We start from the raw sequence: 16,741 nt of genomic DNA on the forward strand, positions 1-16,741 counted from the left end.
AGGCGAGGCTGTGGAAGGAACACCTAAGCACTACAGGAGGCTATTTAAACCACACCCGATGGATGAATCTTGCTTTGCGTTATTCTGCACCCTCTGCAGCAGAACGCTCATTGTGTCTTCTGCATCTGATCCTGGGCCTAAGGGAAAAAGGCTTACCATCCTGAATCCAGTCTTCAGCAACACCTATAAAGACAAGAAAGAACAGGTTAGCACTACGGTCTTCAGTGACAGCGCATCTCTTACCTGGTCCATTGGCTGTCACCAACGCCTCGCGCTGCATTCCGGCATCTGAAAGACAAAGGCTTACCTACTCTTCGCGTGCTCCAGAGGTCTTCGCACTGCATTCCGGCATCTGAAAGACAAAAGCTTACCAACTCTTCGCACGCTCCGGAGGTCTTCGGCGCTGCATCCCACATCTGAAAGACAAAAGAAGGTGTGTTTAAAGACATTGGGTAACTTTAATACTCACGTGCCATTACTCCTTCCCACGCCGAACCCAGTGGGTATTCCGGCACCCTTCAGCAGCTCCGAATTTGTACCTGCAAGATAAAAGGACAGTTAGTGCGCATCGTGAAGCAGGCAACAAGCGCTTACTTACGTGCTTCCAGGCGCTTCTATTCCTCACACGGGTTCCATCCTCAACTCACTTCGGCCCGTCATCCGCCATCGCCGGAACCCTGCAAAACAAGAGACATCATTACAAAAGACTTTTAAAGACATTTGAAATGCTCGGAACTTACCGTTCGTGCAGTAAACGACGGACAGCAGTCCTTTGAAGTCAAGAGGCCTGCACCCTTATCCAGTGAAGAAACTGGTTACGGCACCCTGCCCCGAGGCAGATGGAGAGCACGGCGTTCACTTACCTAAGGTGAGAGCGTTAACCTTTGGGGTTCTACAGGAGAAGAGAAAGGGAAGAAGAGAGAGACACCCAATAACCCAGTTCATTAATCCCATATTTTCTATCTGCAGACATCTTACTCTTCGAGTCAGACATACAGTGCACAGAGGTCCAGCCCAAAGAGCCAACCGTGTGTTACACATCACCTTTGAAGATACGGTATTCGCCCAGTCAAGACCGGCGCCTCTGCGGGAATCAGATGAGCGTTACATTAACTCCGTAGATTGTTCTTTCTGCTGTATTAGTCCATCTTGAGAACAGATTCATCATCACCCTCCCATAATAACCCTCACAATGAATAGCTTATTCACCTCTTGCTCTTATGCAGTCCCTTAATTACTGAGTGCTAGGGAAAAAGGAAAATGGGGTTCCAATGTCTCCATGTATACAGCCCCTGATTTTACATCCGGCATCATGGCTGCATATTGGAATTGGATAGATCGGCCTCCAGGCCACAGCTGCATTGGCACGGGCATATTACCCATAAAATGCTTTGATGCCATTGCTATGACTTAAACAAATTATAGTAATTGTTCATTCTCAAAGCAGACTATGCTAAGTCAGTCATAACCTTCCGTCGAGGCAGCCGCCAAGGGGTCTCTCCCTCTGTGCCCCATCTCCCTTTGATTTTCTCATGGCAAAGTTCTCAGTTGCCTTCAGATCCATTAGAACTCCGTCCGGTCTTCTGCTGTTATCCGTAACCTGGATGGGTAGATCATGCCGTTGAATAGGCCTCGCCTCCTGAGAGCTTCCTTAGTGTTCTGAAATGTTTTTTGTTGTCTCTTGCACCATTGGGAGGTCCGGAAATGGTCAAAGTTTGGCTGACCTGTACTCAAGAGACTTTATTTATCTCTGGGAGCAGCAATGAGCACATCCCAGTCTCTGTAGTTGAGCACTCTAATGATGTTTATGCACTGTGGTGCACCTGAGTCTCACTGTTAAGGATCTGTGTGCTCGTTCCACAGTGAATTGTTGCAACGCCGGTAGATTGTCCAGTATTTTTACCAGTAATTGTTCTATAAAGTTCTCAATTTTCCCTCCAATGTAAGATGTTTCCGTTACACCTGTAAGGTGGATATTAGTTCTTCTGGATCTTCCTTCCAGATCTTCGCATTTGGCGCTGATTCTTTTAACCTCTAGAATCAGTCCATCCATGTCTTTTCTCAGTGCACAGTTATCCTCTGTTTCACTGATCCAGTTATTTGCCTCCGTTATTCTGCTGGAGAGCTTCTCCGTTTGGGCCATTGATGTGTCTACTTTACATGTTAGGAAGTCCAACTTCCATCCCTTTGTGCCCACTCTGTCTTTGAGCGAGATGAGTACAGCTGAATCCATGGATAGATCAGGCCCTCCCTCTGCATGTCCTCTCTCAGATTCTCCCATCACTCGCTGCTGCTCAGCGGGGTGCTCATGTATGCATTCAGCTTGGCCTGTTTTTTGGGAATGGGGAGGTCGGATGCACCGGCACCATTCAGAAAACTACAAGTATCGGTATCGGATCAGCAAACTACGAGTTTTGCTCGCAGGTGCCTTGCCACCCGCCAGCCCTATGGGGCACAAATAGGAATGGGGAGCATTTTTTTCCGGTGCCCACGAATGGGCAATTACCGGGTCCAGCGGGGCCGTAATCACCCGCTAATTGCCCATTTGCGGATACCGGAAAAATTCACAAGTTTTACCGCCAAACTTGAAATGAGGCCCTGTATTCTCTATTTCCTACAGCTAGGTCTTATATGCCTGTAGAATGACAGCTAAAAGAAAGATATGTGTATGTCACGTGGGTGCAGTATTTATTTATTTATTTTTATTTACTTGGATTTGTAAAGCGGCCAAGCCCGATGCGATCAGGACGCTGTTTCATACATGTTACATTCGTCTTAACAAAATGGGACAGTCAGCCAGGAGAGAACAGAAACAAAATGAAGAAACACACATTAGGGGGTGCGCAGCGGGCTGAGAGACGAGGGCCTTTCTGTGAAATTTAAAAAAAAGGGAAAGGAGGAATCCTGGGGGTAAGGCTTGAAAGGTCCTGGTTGTAGGTGGTGTGTATGGTCGGAAGTTTGTACACAAAGAGCCATGTTTTCAGTGCCTTGCTGAAAGGAAGCTAGTTAGATTCTGCTCTTAGTTCAGGCGGCAGAGCGTTCCAATGGGTGGCAGCTACTGTGGGGAAACTGGCCCCTCATGCTCTTATCTCCTTCACCTTCAGCAGGTCTAGTCGGTGTGTCTGGCCGGTTCTCACTGGTTGGGATGAGTGGGATTGTTACATTTTTCTGGCTAGGTACTGGGGGGGTTGTTTTCGAGAGTCACTTGTGAATGATTGAGAGTGTTTTGAAAATGATCCTTTCTCGGACTGGGAGCTAGCAAAGATGTGGTTTCTTTTGGAGATGTTTAAGGCTGCTAGTAGGGCATTGTCTTGAATAACCTGTAGTTTGATAAGGTTCTGGTTGGGGGTACCTGCAAATAGAGTGTTGCAATAGTAAAGTCTTGTTGATGGTGATGGAGTCTTCTTGGAAGGAGTCTGTGAAGGGGTTTAGTGAATATATTGTAGAGAGATGGGGAGACGCATGAGCCTTGAGGGATGCCACAGGCAATGGGGATGGGCTGGGCATGTGCAATGTCAGAGAAGACTGTCATGGTTCTGTTTTCAAGAAAGGATGCTATCCAGGTGACCGACTTTTGGGAGAAGTTTGCTGAGTGTATGAGGTGGTGGTTGAGTGTGTCGTGGTCTACCAGTTTGAAAGCGGCAGATAGGTCGAGGAGGGGCCGGAGGGCTGGTTTTCCTTCATTTTTGAGTGAGTCAAGCTGAATTTTGAGGTCTAAGAGTGATGATTCAGTGCCGTGGCCTGGGCGAAAGCCAGATTGGCGCATGCCTAGGATGTAGTAGGTTTCTAGATAGGTTTGAATTTGTAGGTAAGCGGCCCTATCCAGGATCTTAAGGAGGATGTGAACTTTGATGATGGACCTGTAATTGTTGGGTGACAAGGTGTCTAAGGGTGTTTTTCTCAGCAGTGGGAGAACCCGGCTTAGTTTGGGACCTGGCGAGAGGAAAAGTATGTGTTAATGAACCTTGTAATGAACAGAGTGATTGTTTCTGCGCATTCTTTGATGAGGGAGGGTGGGCAGATGTTGCCTTTGCATTTAGATGGTTTAAGGTTTTTGAGAATGTTGGCAACTTCTCCCTCTGAGACATCTCTGAAGTTAAAGACTGGTGTGGAATGGATAATGGTTGTGTTGGCTGTGGGGGAGGGGCGGTTATGATATGATATGGCATTTATAACGCACCTATACACAAATGTTTCAATGCCCAACGAGACAAGGGAGGGGAAACAGAGGGAAGACAAGAGACAGCGATCCTACTAGGCCAGGTGACATTGAGATCGCGCAAGTGCAGGGGAGGGGGGGAAGGGGAAACGTGCAGGGGAAAGGGGAGGGGGTAGTGCAGTACATAGGATACCAGTAAAATAAAGACAATAAATAAAAGTGCAGCCAGCTGGTGGCAAGGGTAAGCACAGACATCAGTTGTCAAGTGCTAGTGGGGCTGTAGGCATACAGAAACAGTCCCCAAGTGCAAGGGTTGCCAGGGGGGCAGTGCAGGTGTACAACTGGCAGGGAGGGGATCTGGGCCCGAGATCAGAGGGTATCGATGTAGCCAGTGCAGTTTCAGATTCAGGCAGTAGTTCAGCAGGGGAGAGGAGGAGAGAAATCAGAAACAAAGAGGAAGGTCTGGAGGTGCTTCCGGAACCAGAGATGGTTCTCCTCAGGTTTCAGAGAGGCAGGGAGGCTGTCCAGATCGAGGCCCCAGCAGAAGAAAGAGATCTACCACCAACTCGTTGCTTGGAGAAGCGACTAACCCTGAGGGAGTTGGAGGCAGATGAGCGAAGAGCTTGAGAAGGAATATATTTAGGAAGAGAGAGTTGAAGGTATTGAATTCCCATGCCCCAGAAAACCTTGTGGACAATGCAGAGGGTTTTGAACGTAATCCTTGCCGCCACTGGGAGCCAGTGCAGAGATTTCAGTCCTGGAGAGATACGATCCCTGGGCTTGAGGCCAAGGACAAGTCTCACAGTCCTGTTTTGGATGAGTTGCAGAGGGCGGAGAGTAGAGGCAGGCAGATTTAGAAAGAGGCTGTTGCAGTAGTCCAGCCTTGAGAGAACCAGAGCTCTGGAGACAGTGAGCTTCTGGGGGAAAGAGAGGAAAGGAAGAATACCTTTGAGGAGGTGCAGCTGGTAGTGTGACTTCTTAGAGACGTCAGATGTGAGGAGAGAAGGAAAGTGTGGAGTCGAAGATGACCCTGAGGTTTTTAGCCTCACAGGTGGGAGCAGGAAGAGGGCCAAGAGAGGCTGGCCAGAGAGTGACAGGAAAGGAGGGAGCAGGTGTGCCGATGAGGAGAATCTCGGTCTTACTGGCATTAAGGCAGAGATCAGTGGTGGCACACCACTCCTGGATCGCGGACAGACAGTCAGAGATGAGAGAAGGAGAAGGGGTGGCTGAAGGGAGCCTGAAAATGAGCTGAGTGTCATACTCATTTGTTGCCCTTTTCTTTTCAATTTTGTGCAATAGCATGATGATTTTCTCGTGCATGGCATTTTGAATACTGATGCACCAGGCCTAGTCTTTGGGAATGCTATTAGGATGCTGGGATGGGGTTTCAAGTTCTCTAAGGATTAAGGTCTGCTGGGAGAATAACTCTAGAAGAGGGTTTGTTGTTGTCTGAGATGAGGTGTGTGGGTTCTGCCTCAACGGTAGTGGGAGGTCCATGGTGCCTGCACAGGATATGCAGTGTAATCGAGTCAGTGGGTGAAGTTTTACATTTGCCTGAGAGAATCTCGCAGTTAGCTGAGTTATAGCTCTTTATTGGTCTAATATGGAGTGAGACTCTGTGTATGAGGATGACACCCGCTCCTCTGGAGTCTGTTCTGTTGCTTCTAAGTATAGAGAAGCCATCCGGTAGGACTATAGATATGGCTGGGCCTGATGCTTGTTGTAGCAGGTTTCAGAGATAGCTAGCAGGTCTAGGTGTTTGGCTACGATGAGGTAATTAATCTCTAGTGCATGTTCTCTTCTCGAGGGCCTGCAGGTTCTCAGGCATCCCTCGGAGGACTCGAGGCAGGCAGCGACCAGAGCACAAAGTAAGCATGGGAGGTGAGGGCGGCTGGGCTCCTGGGGCACGTAGCATTTCTCCTCAGGCCTGCCCCTCAGTTCTGGCTCCACACAATGTTCCAGGCACTGGGGGTCAGGCTGTATCCCGCACCTCTCCCACTCTCTACCCGCTCCGGTCTTCCATTGACGGGAGGGCTTCTGGGACTCTGGCCATACACTTCCGGGGTTCCCAACGCTGCAGTGGGGCCTTACTCATGGGGGCTTCCTCTGTGGAGTTCTCAGCTGGGGGACAGCGTCTCCCGGTGTTGCCAACCAGAGCGATTCAGCCCGTGATCACCGTCACTGTGCCTGGAGGGCCTTTTTAGACCTTGCACTTTCACAAAACTGCCCTGTGGGCCTTCTATGCTACCTCAGGGGATGACGGGCCATGCCGCTTCGCCACTGGCAGCAGATATTTCTCATGGATATTTATGTCTGGTTCAGAGCCTTGTCGGTCTTGACCATCTTGGACACTGTGGTATTCCGGCTCTGTCTAACCTATTGTTCTATAGATGTTATAGGGGTGACAATTTGCACAGTGGGCCCTTTGTCTGAACTCTGTTAAAGGCATGAACTCTAGTTTCAAGTTAAGACCAGGAAAATTCCTCTGTGGGGAACTATAGAAGAGTAATACATGTTTGGCTAGAGTAACATCAACAACACGCTATACATGTTAAGTGGCATGATTGTTAGCTTCAAATTGAGTTGCTATCTTCAGCTGTTTCCCATTTATTGGCAATGTTTGTTGATCATTTTTAATCCCTTCCTGATTTTTCTGTATTTTGCAGACATTGGAACCTGAAGGACCTCTGTGTCAAAATCAAAATTCACCACCAACATGCTGGCCCCAGGAGGGAGCAATCAAGTTTCAGAATGTGGAAATGTGTTACCGCAAAGACTTGCCCTTAGTTCTAAAGAATGTATCTTTTGAAATTAAGCCCAAAGAAAAAATTGGTATTGTTGGTAGAACAGGATCAGGTAAAACTTTTAATAAGATTATTTTGTATAACATGTGTAATATTGAAGCTTGTGTCACTATTTCCATTTTAATTTTGAATGTTCTTTTATTGCTATAGTGATTTCGCCAAACCAATTTAAAATGGAAGGTTTAATGAGAAATATTTAGGACATGTATGCCAAAGTGATTAATATGAACAGAGGGAGAGAATACGTGAAGCATAGAAAAATGTGCAGGAAAGATTTCAGAGGGAACTGTGTGTTTCAGAAAAGAAGCAGCATGAACGGGCACAAAAATCAAATATTTGAGTTGATATTCAATGAAAGACCAAAAACAAGATTGAGTACCAAGTGGAGTTGAAACTAAGATGTTCTTCAGAGGCAAAGAGCATTGGGGTACTTAGAAAAAAACAAAGGTCAATCACAAGGAATAAGACCATGAAATTAATGTGAAGAGTATAAAAAGTTTTAAAAGAATGTAGGCAGATATTAAGAAGGAGAAACTTAATAGACAAGACAGGAAATACACGAGCAGAAGGTTGGAGCTTAAAAAATAGATGCATAATATGGTTGAAAATTTGTTGTCGAAATGATATTTCGCCAGCTGGAAGTCATTGAAGGAAGTGGATCAACAGCCAAAATGGGGAAGCATCAAAGTTGGGGTTAAGGGTTTTTACAAACTAAAGGGTAAAATCAGAACATATTTTAGGAAGGATGTAGATCTGGTGAGGGGCTACAGAAGACATTTTGATTGAGAAGTCAATGAGCAATCGAGAAAATGTCACCCAGATTTTGGGTAGAGGTGAAGAGAGAAGAAGGTTGAATAATAGTGTCATGTGGTGTAGAAGCATAGGACTGGGCTGCATGGAAGATTTTAGTCATGGTGGGGTTAGGATATAGAGAGTGAATATGGGTACATATATCCACAGTGTGCATAACCTAACATGGCTCTATGTCATTTCATTGTCAGGCATTTCAAAGCCTGCAATTTAAACTTGTTTAACAGTTCATCTATTTTTTTTTTTGTTGGGTGGGGGCATATCCACTGGAGAGGATGCTATCAAGTGAATCAGTATATAGATGTTGTACACTCTTGTACTATTGGAGTGCACAGACCTGTGCCTCATCTGTCCATCTGTAAAAACTTCAACTTCAGAAGTTTCTACCAGAATTATCTCATAGCTACCTGTGAGGATCCCAAGTAGGTGGGAATAGAAGCAATCCCTCTGTGAATGCAGAATTAAATTCAATGTCAATAGCAGAGGAAACAACACCTTAAACAGCTCTCCAACACCCTCAAAGGGTTTTGAGGGACAGTTGTCAGAAACTTGTTCTAAAGCCCCACAGCTTTGTAGCATAGTGATGTGGGAGAAGGTAGAGCTATCCACTGTGTCTCATGTGTGGTTAGGCCAGCAAAACACACCACTCTCTTAATCCATTCCCACATAAAAATTGAGACTTTCATATGTACGGTGCCACTGCAGGAAAGGGCTAGCGCATTTGGAACAGCTGCAAGGCCAAGCCCTGGGAATGCCTTTTTCAACAACAGATCTTGACACAGTTTGTGGCATAGTATATGTTTTATACCTCAATATTGTCATCTATCTGGTGCTTGGAAGTTGTAACATAGATAATGCCTACACATGTACATTGAGTACGCGTACCCTTTGTGTAATGTGGACTGTGTTGGTTTTGGTTAGCTTTGCCAGTGCAGGCACTTTCATGTCTATATTTACAATGGTGACATGTAGACTGAGTTGGTTTTGGTTGGTTTTGCCAGTGCATGGGATTTCTCATTTGTTGGCAGGCTCTTGTATTGGCTTCTTGCTCTGCACCATGAACATGGCCTTAAAATATTAGTTGTTGAATGCAGTCAGCCAAGAGGCAGGCACCTCATTGGCCTATATGCTTTTTGTATATGGATTTTTCATCTTTGGGTACATGTTGGTACTTGTGTGCATTGCTGTGTTCCACATAGGTTTTTTTTACATTCACTATACAAACACATTAAGTTATACTTGCATATTGACAGACTTCAACAAGTACTGCAAGCCAATAAATAATTTTGAATATTTTAATCATGTCACAGACCGAGGGATCAACAGAAGGAGAAGGCTTGAATCCACAGGGTGTGTGCAAACAATCATTTATTCATGTAAAATACACAGTTTGGAGGAAGGACTGTATTGTCTAACAATGTAATGCTGTAATGAGAAAGGGACAGGTAACCATATAACAGTACAGAAGTTCAAGGAAAACACATTTCAGTGAGAGAGACTTTGGAAGAGTGAACTAGGACATTGACCCTGAGATCAAGTTGCCCACTCTAAAATAGTTTGTAAGAGGTGTGTGTAGCCCTGAGTACTCCACACAAATGGCGTCATTAAGAGTATGGTGGCGGAGTGAAAAAGTGGCAGTAATTTTATTACCACCAATGTTTTGCCAGTGATGGAATTACTGCCACCATTATTTATTGATTTATTCATGTATAAAGCGCACAAAAACCCGGCAGCATCAATGCGCTGTTACAGGTACCAGTTACATGTGGCCAGATGGCATTTCATAGGTAGTGCAGACAACTTACAGTTACATTTTGCGCTGAAAACAGTGAGGAAGGAAGTTTAATGGGGAGCTTGCACAATTAAGTAAACAGCTAGGTTTTGAGAGCTTTGCAGAATGCCCAGTAAGATTCTTCCGCTCTCAGTGCATGTGATAGGGCATTCTATTGTTTGGCTGCAATGAATGGACAGCTGGAGCCTCCCGCTTTGGATCATTTGAATCTTGGCTGGACTAACAGGTGGAATACAGTGTTCTGGTGGGCCTGGATGAGACGGTCTTGGGGATTTTCTGGGAGAGGTAAGGTGGGGCGGATCTGGAGATGCATCTGTGTGTGATCCAGAGGGTCTTGAACATAATCCTTTCTTGGATGGGGAGTCAGTGTACAGTTCTACGGGCAGCAGAGATGTGTTGAGATTTAGGAATGTTCAGAGCAGCTCACAGGGAGTTATTTTGGATCGTCAGTAGTTTCTGAATGTTCTGTGCCGAGGTACCCGCAAAGAGTACATTGCAATAATCCAGCCTGGTGCCGGCCACTGCATGGGCAATCATGAGGCAGCTATCAGTGGATAGGAATGGTCAATTTGGTAGTGTATGCTGCTGAGGAGGAGATAGCATTCACTTGGCGAGGCACGGATAGGGTGGCATCACGAGATTTCACTGCAGGGGAGACTGTATACGGAGTGCAGTCAATGTTGAAGGCCGAGTACCTAAAGTCAAGTTTTTTTAACACTGTTGAGGGTGTGACTAGTAGGAGCTTGGCCTTCTCATCATTTAGATGTAGGACATGCGTTGCCATTCAAGCTTGGATGTTGCGTACGCTATTTCGAGTGTGTCAGCGTCATTGGAATAGTTTCCAGGGAGAGGCTGAAGGATTTGTGTATTGTCGGCATAGTTGGTGTAGGCTATGCCGAGGGAGTCCAGGAGGTCGAAGAGGGACTTTGTAAATAGGTTGTATAGTGCTGGAGAGATGCAGGATCCTTGTGGCACACCACAAATGATTGGCACAGGGGGAGCACTTGTGTTGTCGGCAAAGACTCTCATTGCTCTGCCATCTAACAAGGAGGCCATCCAGGTCATGGCTTCAGGTGAGAAAGAAGCTGAGGTGGTCAGATGGTGGCAGAGGATTTTATGGTTGACTAGGTTGAAGGCAGCAGATAGATCAAGAAGGAGGAATAGGACAGGTTTCCCTTCATCCCTGATCTCATCAATCTGGTTTTGAGATCTAGAAGTGCTGACTCCATTTGATGGCGTGGGCAAAATCTGGACTGCCAGATTCCTAGGAACTGCTTCACTTCCAGGTGATGTTGAATTTGGACATACATTGCTCTATCTAGATTTTATAGTAGAAAGGGGACTGTGGTGAGGTCCAGGGCAGGTATTTTGAGTAAGGGGAGAACCCAGGCTTCCTTGAGGCTGGAAGGCACTGTGCCTGCCTCAAAGGAGGCATTAATGAATGCTGTAATGAAAGGAGTTACTATTTCTGCACAGTCTTTGATGAGCGGTGCCAGGCATACGTCACCTTTGCATCTTGAAGGTTTAAGGCTCTTGAAGATGTGAGGGGTTTCTAATTCTGTGATTTTTCTTTAAGTGGAACAGGGGGGGTGCTAGGGATGTTCAGTGTGGGACAGGTGGTGTCATCAGTGGCCAGTTGGGAGGGTTTCAAGGTCAGTCGTTTGCTGAGAATTTTATTGTGTAGGGAGTCCGTTTTTAGGATCATGGAGTTCTGTATGTTCGTACACCATGCCTTGTCTTTAGTAAGGGCAGAGGGTAAGGTGATGGGGGCTTCCAATTCCTTGAGGATGGTGGGTAGTTCTCTAGTGTCAGATTTGCAGTTGGCTATTCTGGTATTGAAGGCGCTAGCTTTGGAGTAGAGGATGGCTTGTTTGTACAGTTTGGTAGCCCTTGAGAATGCTAGCCTTAGACGGTCTGAGGTTTTTTTTCCCAATGATTTTCCAGAAGTCACTTGCTGGCATGGAGTTCAAGGAGGTCTGGGGTGAACCATGCGCTAATATGTCCTGCTGGTTTCGCTTTTTTTGGCAGTAGATGGTGTCCACTGCGGTCGTTAGTGTTGTGACGTAGTAGTCTGCCAGGGTGTCTGGGTCCAGTGAGTGGAGGTGCTCTTGTTTGAGGGGGAGCACAGTGGGGTAGGATCCGCTGCTTGGTGAGTTTGTGGGAGCTGCAAGCCAAGGGGGGGGGGGGTGGTATGGCGGCGAGTTTGGGATGGTGGTAGAGTAGTATAGTGAAAGCAACAATGTGAGGTCAGACCACGGACAGGGAGCATTAAATTTGATAGTGACAGGGCAGTTGATGTCTGAAATAATCCAATCTAGGGAGCAGCCTTTAGCATGCGTGGGAGCATTGATGCGGTGGCTGAAACCCAGGGCATTCAGGGAGTTAGCAAGGGAGGAAGCTTGTAAGTCGGTAGGGTCGTTCAGGCCCATGTTCATGCCACCAAGGATGATGATTTTTGAGTGGGGTTTGATGTTATCACCAATTGTTTTTAGAGGGTCTCCCTCAAAAGTTAGAATGGGGCCTAGCGGTCAGTAAATGACATGGACAATAATGGTGTTGATAGGGGAGGTGGTCAGCTTCACAGATATGATGTTGCAATTTTCAGGAGAGGTGTCAAATGCCCTCATGCTGAAGATATCTTTGGCTATGATGGCGACTCCACCGCCTTTGGGCTATGATCTGTCCTTCCTAAGAATAGTGTATGCTTCGGGTATAGGTAGCGAGAGGGCGGGACATGCGTCAGTATGGATCCAGTATGGAGCCACGTGTACTTGAGGGCAAATATGTTGAGATATTCGGTTGTGAGGAGGTGATGGATGTCAAGTACATGGGCATGTAGAGAGCGGGTATTCATTAAGGCACAGCAGATGGAGGGCACATTTAGGGTGGTGATGAGAGGATTCTCAGGTACCTTAGCAGAAGCATTTACTATAAGGTTTACTATATTACTGCACCACTGAATTCTGAGTTGGACCTTGAAGTGGAAGATTTAACTGCAGCAACATGCTGGTGGTAAATCCTCCAAGTGAAGGCCAAAACTCGCCAAATATACTGCAAGGAATTACTGCTCGCAGTAAATCTGACAAAAATACCCATGGAGTCCTATGAATGCCAAAAATGGGAATTTACTTGACAATACCATTCAGAATCCCATGGTAACATTAAAGAGGTTTGGTAGTAATTCCATCAATTAACCACTGAATTTCCACCAAAATCGTGATGATTCCCAATGATCCTCACTCCATTGTGGCTTGGAGGATTCACACCCATACACGGGAACTTCTTGATCTTTGTTAATGCAGTGATGTGTTCTCTGCGTCAATGCATGCACGTGTACACAGACTGGCCAGGCCTGCATGCCCAGCACGGTGACGACCCAGCAAAGTAGCACTCCTTGCTCCATCACAAGGAGAATAAAAGTGTCTGGAACCTGTATTGCTTGAAGCAGTTGTTCTATTGAAATTGAATTAGATTTACAACATAGGTACCATGGCTAAGTAAGACCAAAGTTTAAAAGTCTGGGGAAAAAAGCCCTGTGCATTTCTTTTGTACATATAGGCAAACCAGATTTGTAGCCGATTTGCTCAACGTGTGATAAGAAGAGACGAGTGTCTGAAAGTTCCTGTGTGATGTGAGGCTGTTGCATCTGGTCTTAAATGCTAGTCATGCAACTATAACTGGAAGAAATATGTCCACTTCCAAACAGCTAGTGATGGTAATTTCAGCTTCTAACACAAATTAATGCAAATTCAACAAGTCAACAACGATCAGCAATCTAACAAAAATCAATGTTCACATATAGGATAACTAAAGTGACTTGTTTGAGTATAGCATTCATAGTGTTAGCAACAGCATCAAAGGAAGCAGCTAGATCAAAGTGGATGGGAATAGAGGAGAATCGTGAATGACCGGCATAACTTAAGTGGTTGAAACTTGCCCCAGTGCTGTTTCATGTAACTCGATAAGTAACTGAGTGACTGCTGCAAAATCCAGATTGGAGAGGAGCACAAAAGTTATGGGTTCCTGGGTAATTTGGGGTCCGCAAATATTTGTTTTTAGAATAGGAATGAAGAACAGTTGCTACATTTTAGCAGAGAATGGAAGATCCCTGTTGTAGGATATGTTTAAGAGAGGCGAGAGCTAGGAATAGGTGATGGGAAAAAGGTCTTCGATTGTCGTTCTTGCAAAGGTGTCATTAGGAGCACTGGATCATTTAGCTGCTCTGTGGATAAGAGCCATATCAGTAGGTGAGGTCAGGGAAAGAGACCGCAGACAGGTGTAGTGTGGGTAGGAGTGGATGCAAAAAAGCAAGAGGGAGTAGGAACAGTATAGAGGGCAGTCAGAGTGCCCATGTATTTGGACATTTTGGAGGAACAGTGAAGGACAACGTCATAGGCACAGAGAGAGAGAGGAGAATAGGCAAGTATGGCCTGGAGCTTAGAGGAGAGTTTGTGGGAATGGGTGGATTGAGCAGAGATGGTTTTGGAGGAGTCAAAGGCTCTAGTGAGGGTAGAGAGCATCTCATTACAGGAGATATGGTGGTTGGATTTGTGGAACTTGAGCTAGTGATGGAGGTGAGGGAGAATTATTGTTTTCAGCTGTTAAATAAAGAGATTGACTCACGGCTGAGGGTGGGGTGGTGTGGAGGGAAGTTTGGAGTACACTTATCTCACAATAGCTACCCTGCGGAGGGGGATTCACAGCCTTCCTACCCCGTGGGCAGTATATAATAGATCAACAAAAGGAAGGTGATATAGTGGGTGTCCTAAGTACTTTCATAGGAAAGGCATGGAAGGGGTCCTAGCATGTATTAGACCTCAAACCAGACACATGTGATTGTTTTACATATAAAAAACATTCTCAATTTTATTGCAAAAATGCACACCCAATAATATTTCTATAATAACCCTAAAACCTAATGGATAAAACCATAGTCTAATACACAAATAGTAAATGAAAGCAACATGCATACACAACAGGTTATACAATACAAATCCACTGTAATACCAATTCTGAATTTTGCTAGCATGGATAAACTGATTACACTCTCTCATGCTATACTAAGAGGCCAACTTGTACATGTTTCTGTCCTTTATGGCCAAATAACTCTGGACATTCATCGGGGGCAAGATGATTCAGTTTGTGTGTTAAGTGGTGAGGATTTCCACCTTCTAAAACCCTGATCTTCCTGAAGATCTCTATAGGGATAAAGACACATGTTTTATATAATACTAATAGGGTCTCTTACCCTCACCAATACCCTTCCCCCAAGGGTTTAGGTGTACACATTAATCATATTACAAGTTGGGCAAGATCTTAACACCTAGGCTTTTCACAACTTCCACAGGAGAGGGCAGGGGGCCAAGATCTGACAGCCAAAGATCTGATGTCCAGCAGTGAGCTGCCACCAAAGGCCTGCCACTAGCACCTCTGTTTACCCCGCATTCAGCTGGAGCCAGTTTTGGCCCATACAGCTACTCACTGTTGATAAGCAGGCTCTTAACCAGTCAGCCGTACCGTCCCGCTCAAGATCCATTCGAAAAAGGATCTGTGTGTGAACGGCGTAGCAGAAAAAACGAAAATCAAAAGGAAGGGAGTAGAGAAGCTAGGGATTGAGCTCAAACACTAAAAATAAGTGAGGCAAGATCAGACCCCCGGGGGATGCCACAAGCCAAAGCCTCACGAGGTGACCTAAATGAGTCCAGAGAGACAGACTGTTTGCAGGGATGTCCAAAGAAAGACTTAAACCAGTCATAAACACTACCAGAGATGCCAATACAACAGCGCCTAGCTAAAAGGATGTTGTGATGAATAGTATCAAAGGCGGCTAACACGTCGAATAAAATAAGGTCTGCCACACCGACATCATCTTTGATTTGTGTCAGGTCGTCCAGGACAGTGACCAAGACAGACTTGGCACCCATGAGCAGGCGAAAACCCAGTTGCGCAGAATCAAGAAGTAGATTACCTTCTGAGAAGGACCTAAACTATGGAGTAACTACGGCTCCAACAACTTCATAAAAAAGTGTATAAAGTAATTGGGCAGTAGTTGCCAACATTGTGGCATCCAAAGATGGCTCCTTAGGTAAAGGGATGAACAATGCATGTTTCAGAGTGACAGGAATAGACCCATGCAAAAGAGACGAGTTAGGGGCCTCAGCAAGAAGCTCACCTATCTCATTAGCTATGGATGTAAAGATGAAGAGAGGGATCTCATCTAAAGGAGAGGCTGATTTTAAACATTGCACAGCTTTAACCGCCATAGAAGGACTGATAGTTGAAAACACTCGAACCTCTCTAGAGGAGTCCCATCCTCTGGCAATAAAAGAGGTGACAGCGATGATGTAACAAACACTTGGTTCTTGATGTTTTTCCCTAATAGCCTCAATCTTAAGGACTTGCAGTTTTCTTTGCCAATTTAAAGGGTGCCAACTTATTAGCGGCTACTGACAAAGCTGTTTTGAGCCGAGTTAACGTTAAAGGAAGAGGTTGAGGTTAATTTCTTACTGCATGATAATTTTACTTTATTTACTTTATTTGTTGTGCCAGCATCATTGGTTCAACATGGTGTCACACTCTCTGCAAAACTTTATGCTGAGCTGTCTTTGTAATTGGCAAAGGAAGAGCAATCTTAAAAGGGATTAATAAATGGTCAATCCACAAAAGAGAATGCCTTGGTAAAACACAACATAAATCTGGGGATTAGAAAATTAAATCAAGGGTATGTGTCAAGGATGGCACTTCGTCAAGAGTGGCACAGGGCCCCCAGGTAGGGTTTGGGTGGCTTTGTTGATGTAAGGTGACAGATAAGTACACACACAGCAGGAAACTCATCAAGAAAGAAAAGTAGGCAACTGTAGTTGTGAACAGAAAGGGGCAGGAAATACAAAGATACAAACAAACTGGATTCCCTCTTGGGGTGTATGCAGATATGGAAAAAGAGTGTTCCACGGACCTTTGGAAACTCCAGCCTTCTGCACGGATTACTATTACAGAGGCCCACTCTGTCTGCTCATGGCTGGGAACAACATCTGTGGGTGTCTGTTAAACAGAAAACGTGACAAGGGAAGGGGCAGAAGTGGCCTGCCGGAAACCAACTGTCAAGCTCTGTACAAAGGATCAACATAAGACACAAGAGACACAAGAACAGAAAAAACCAGGGACAAGGAAGTCTAA

General features: G+C 45.5%; 1 protein-coding gene across 1 annotated transcript in view; it reads left to right on the plus strand.

The window, feature by feature from the left end:
• The window catches only part of LOC138526213 (ATP-binding cassette sub-family C member 5-like), a 2,857,657-nt gene that overhangs the window by 2,573,579 nt on the left and 267,337 nt on the right, over nt 1–16,741 (plus strand). Inside the window, exon 24 of the mRNA XM_069636680.1 lies at nt 6,826–7,015. Coding sequence (XP_069492781.1) covers nt 6,826–7,015 — 190 coding nt within the window. The remainder of the gene's footprint in view (nt 1–6,825; nt 7,016–16,741) is intronic.

Source organism: Ambystoma mexicanum, chromosome 7p (assembly GCF_040938575.1).
Source record: "Ambystoma mexicanum isolate Mex_15411 chromosome 7p, UKY_AmexF1_1, whole genome shotgun sequence".
NCBI lineage: Eukaryota > Metazoa > Chordata > Amphibia > Caudata > Ambystomatidae > Ambystoma > Ambystoma mexicanum.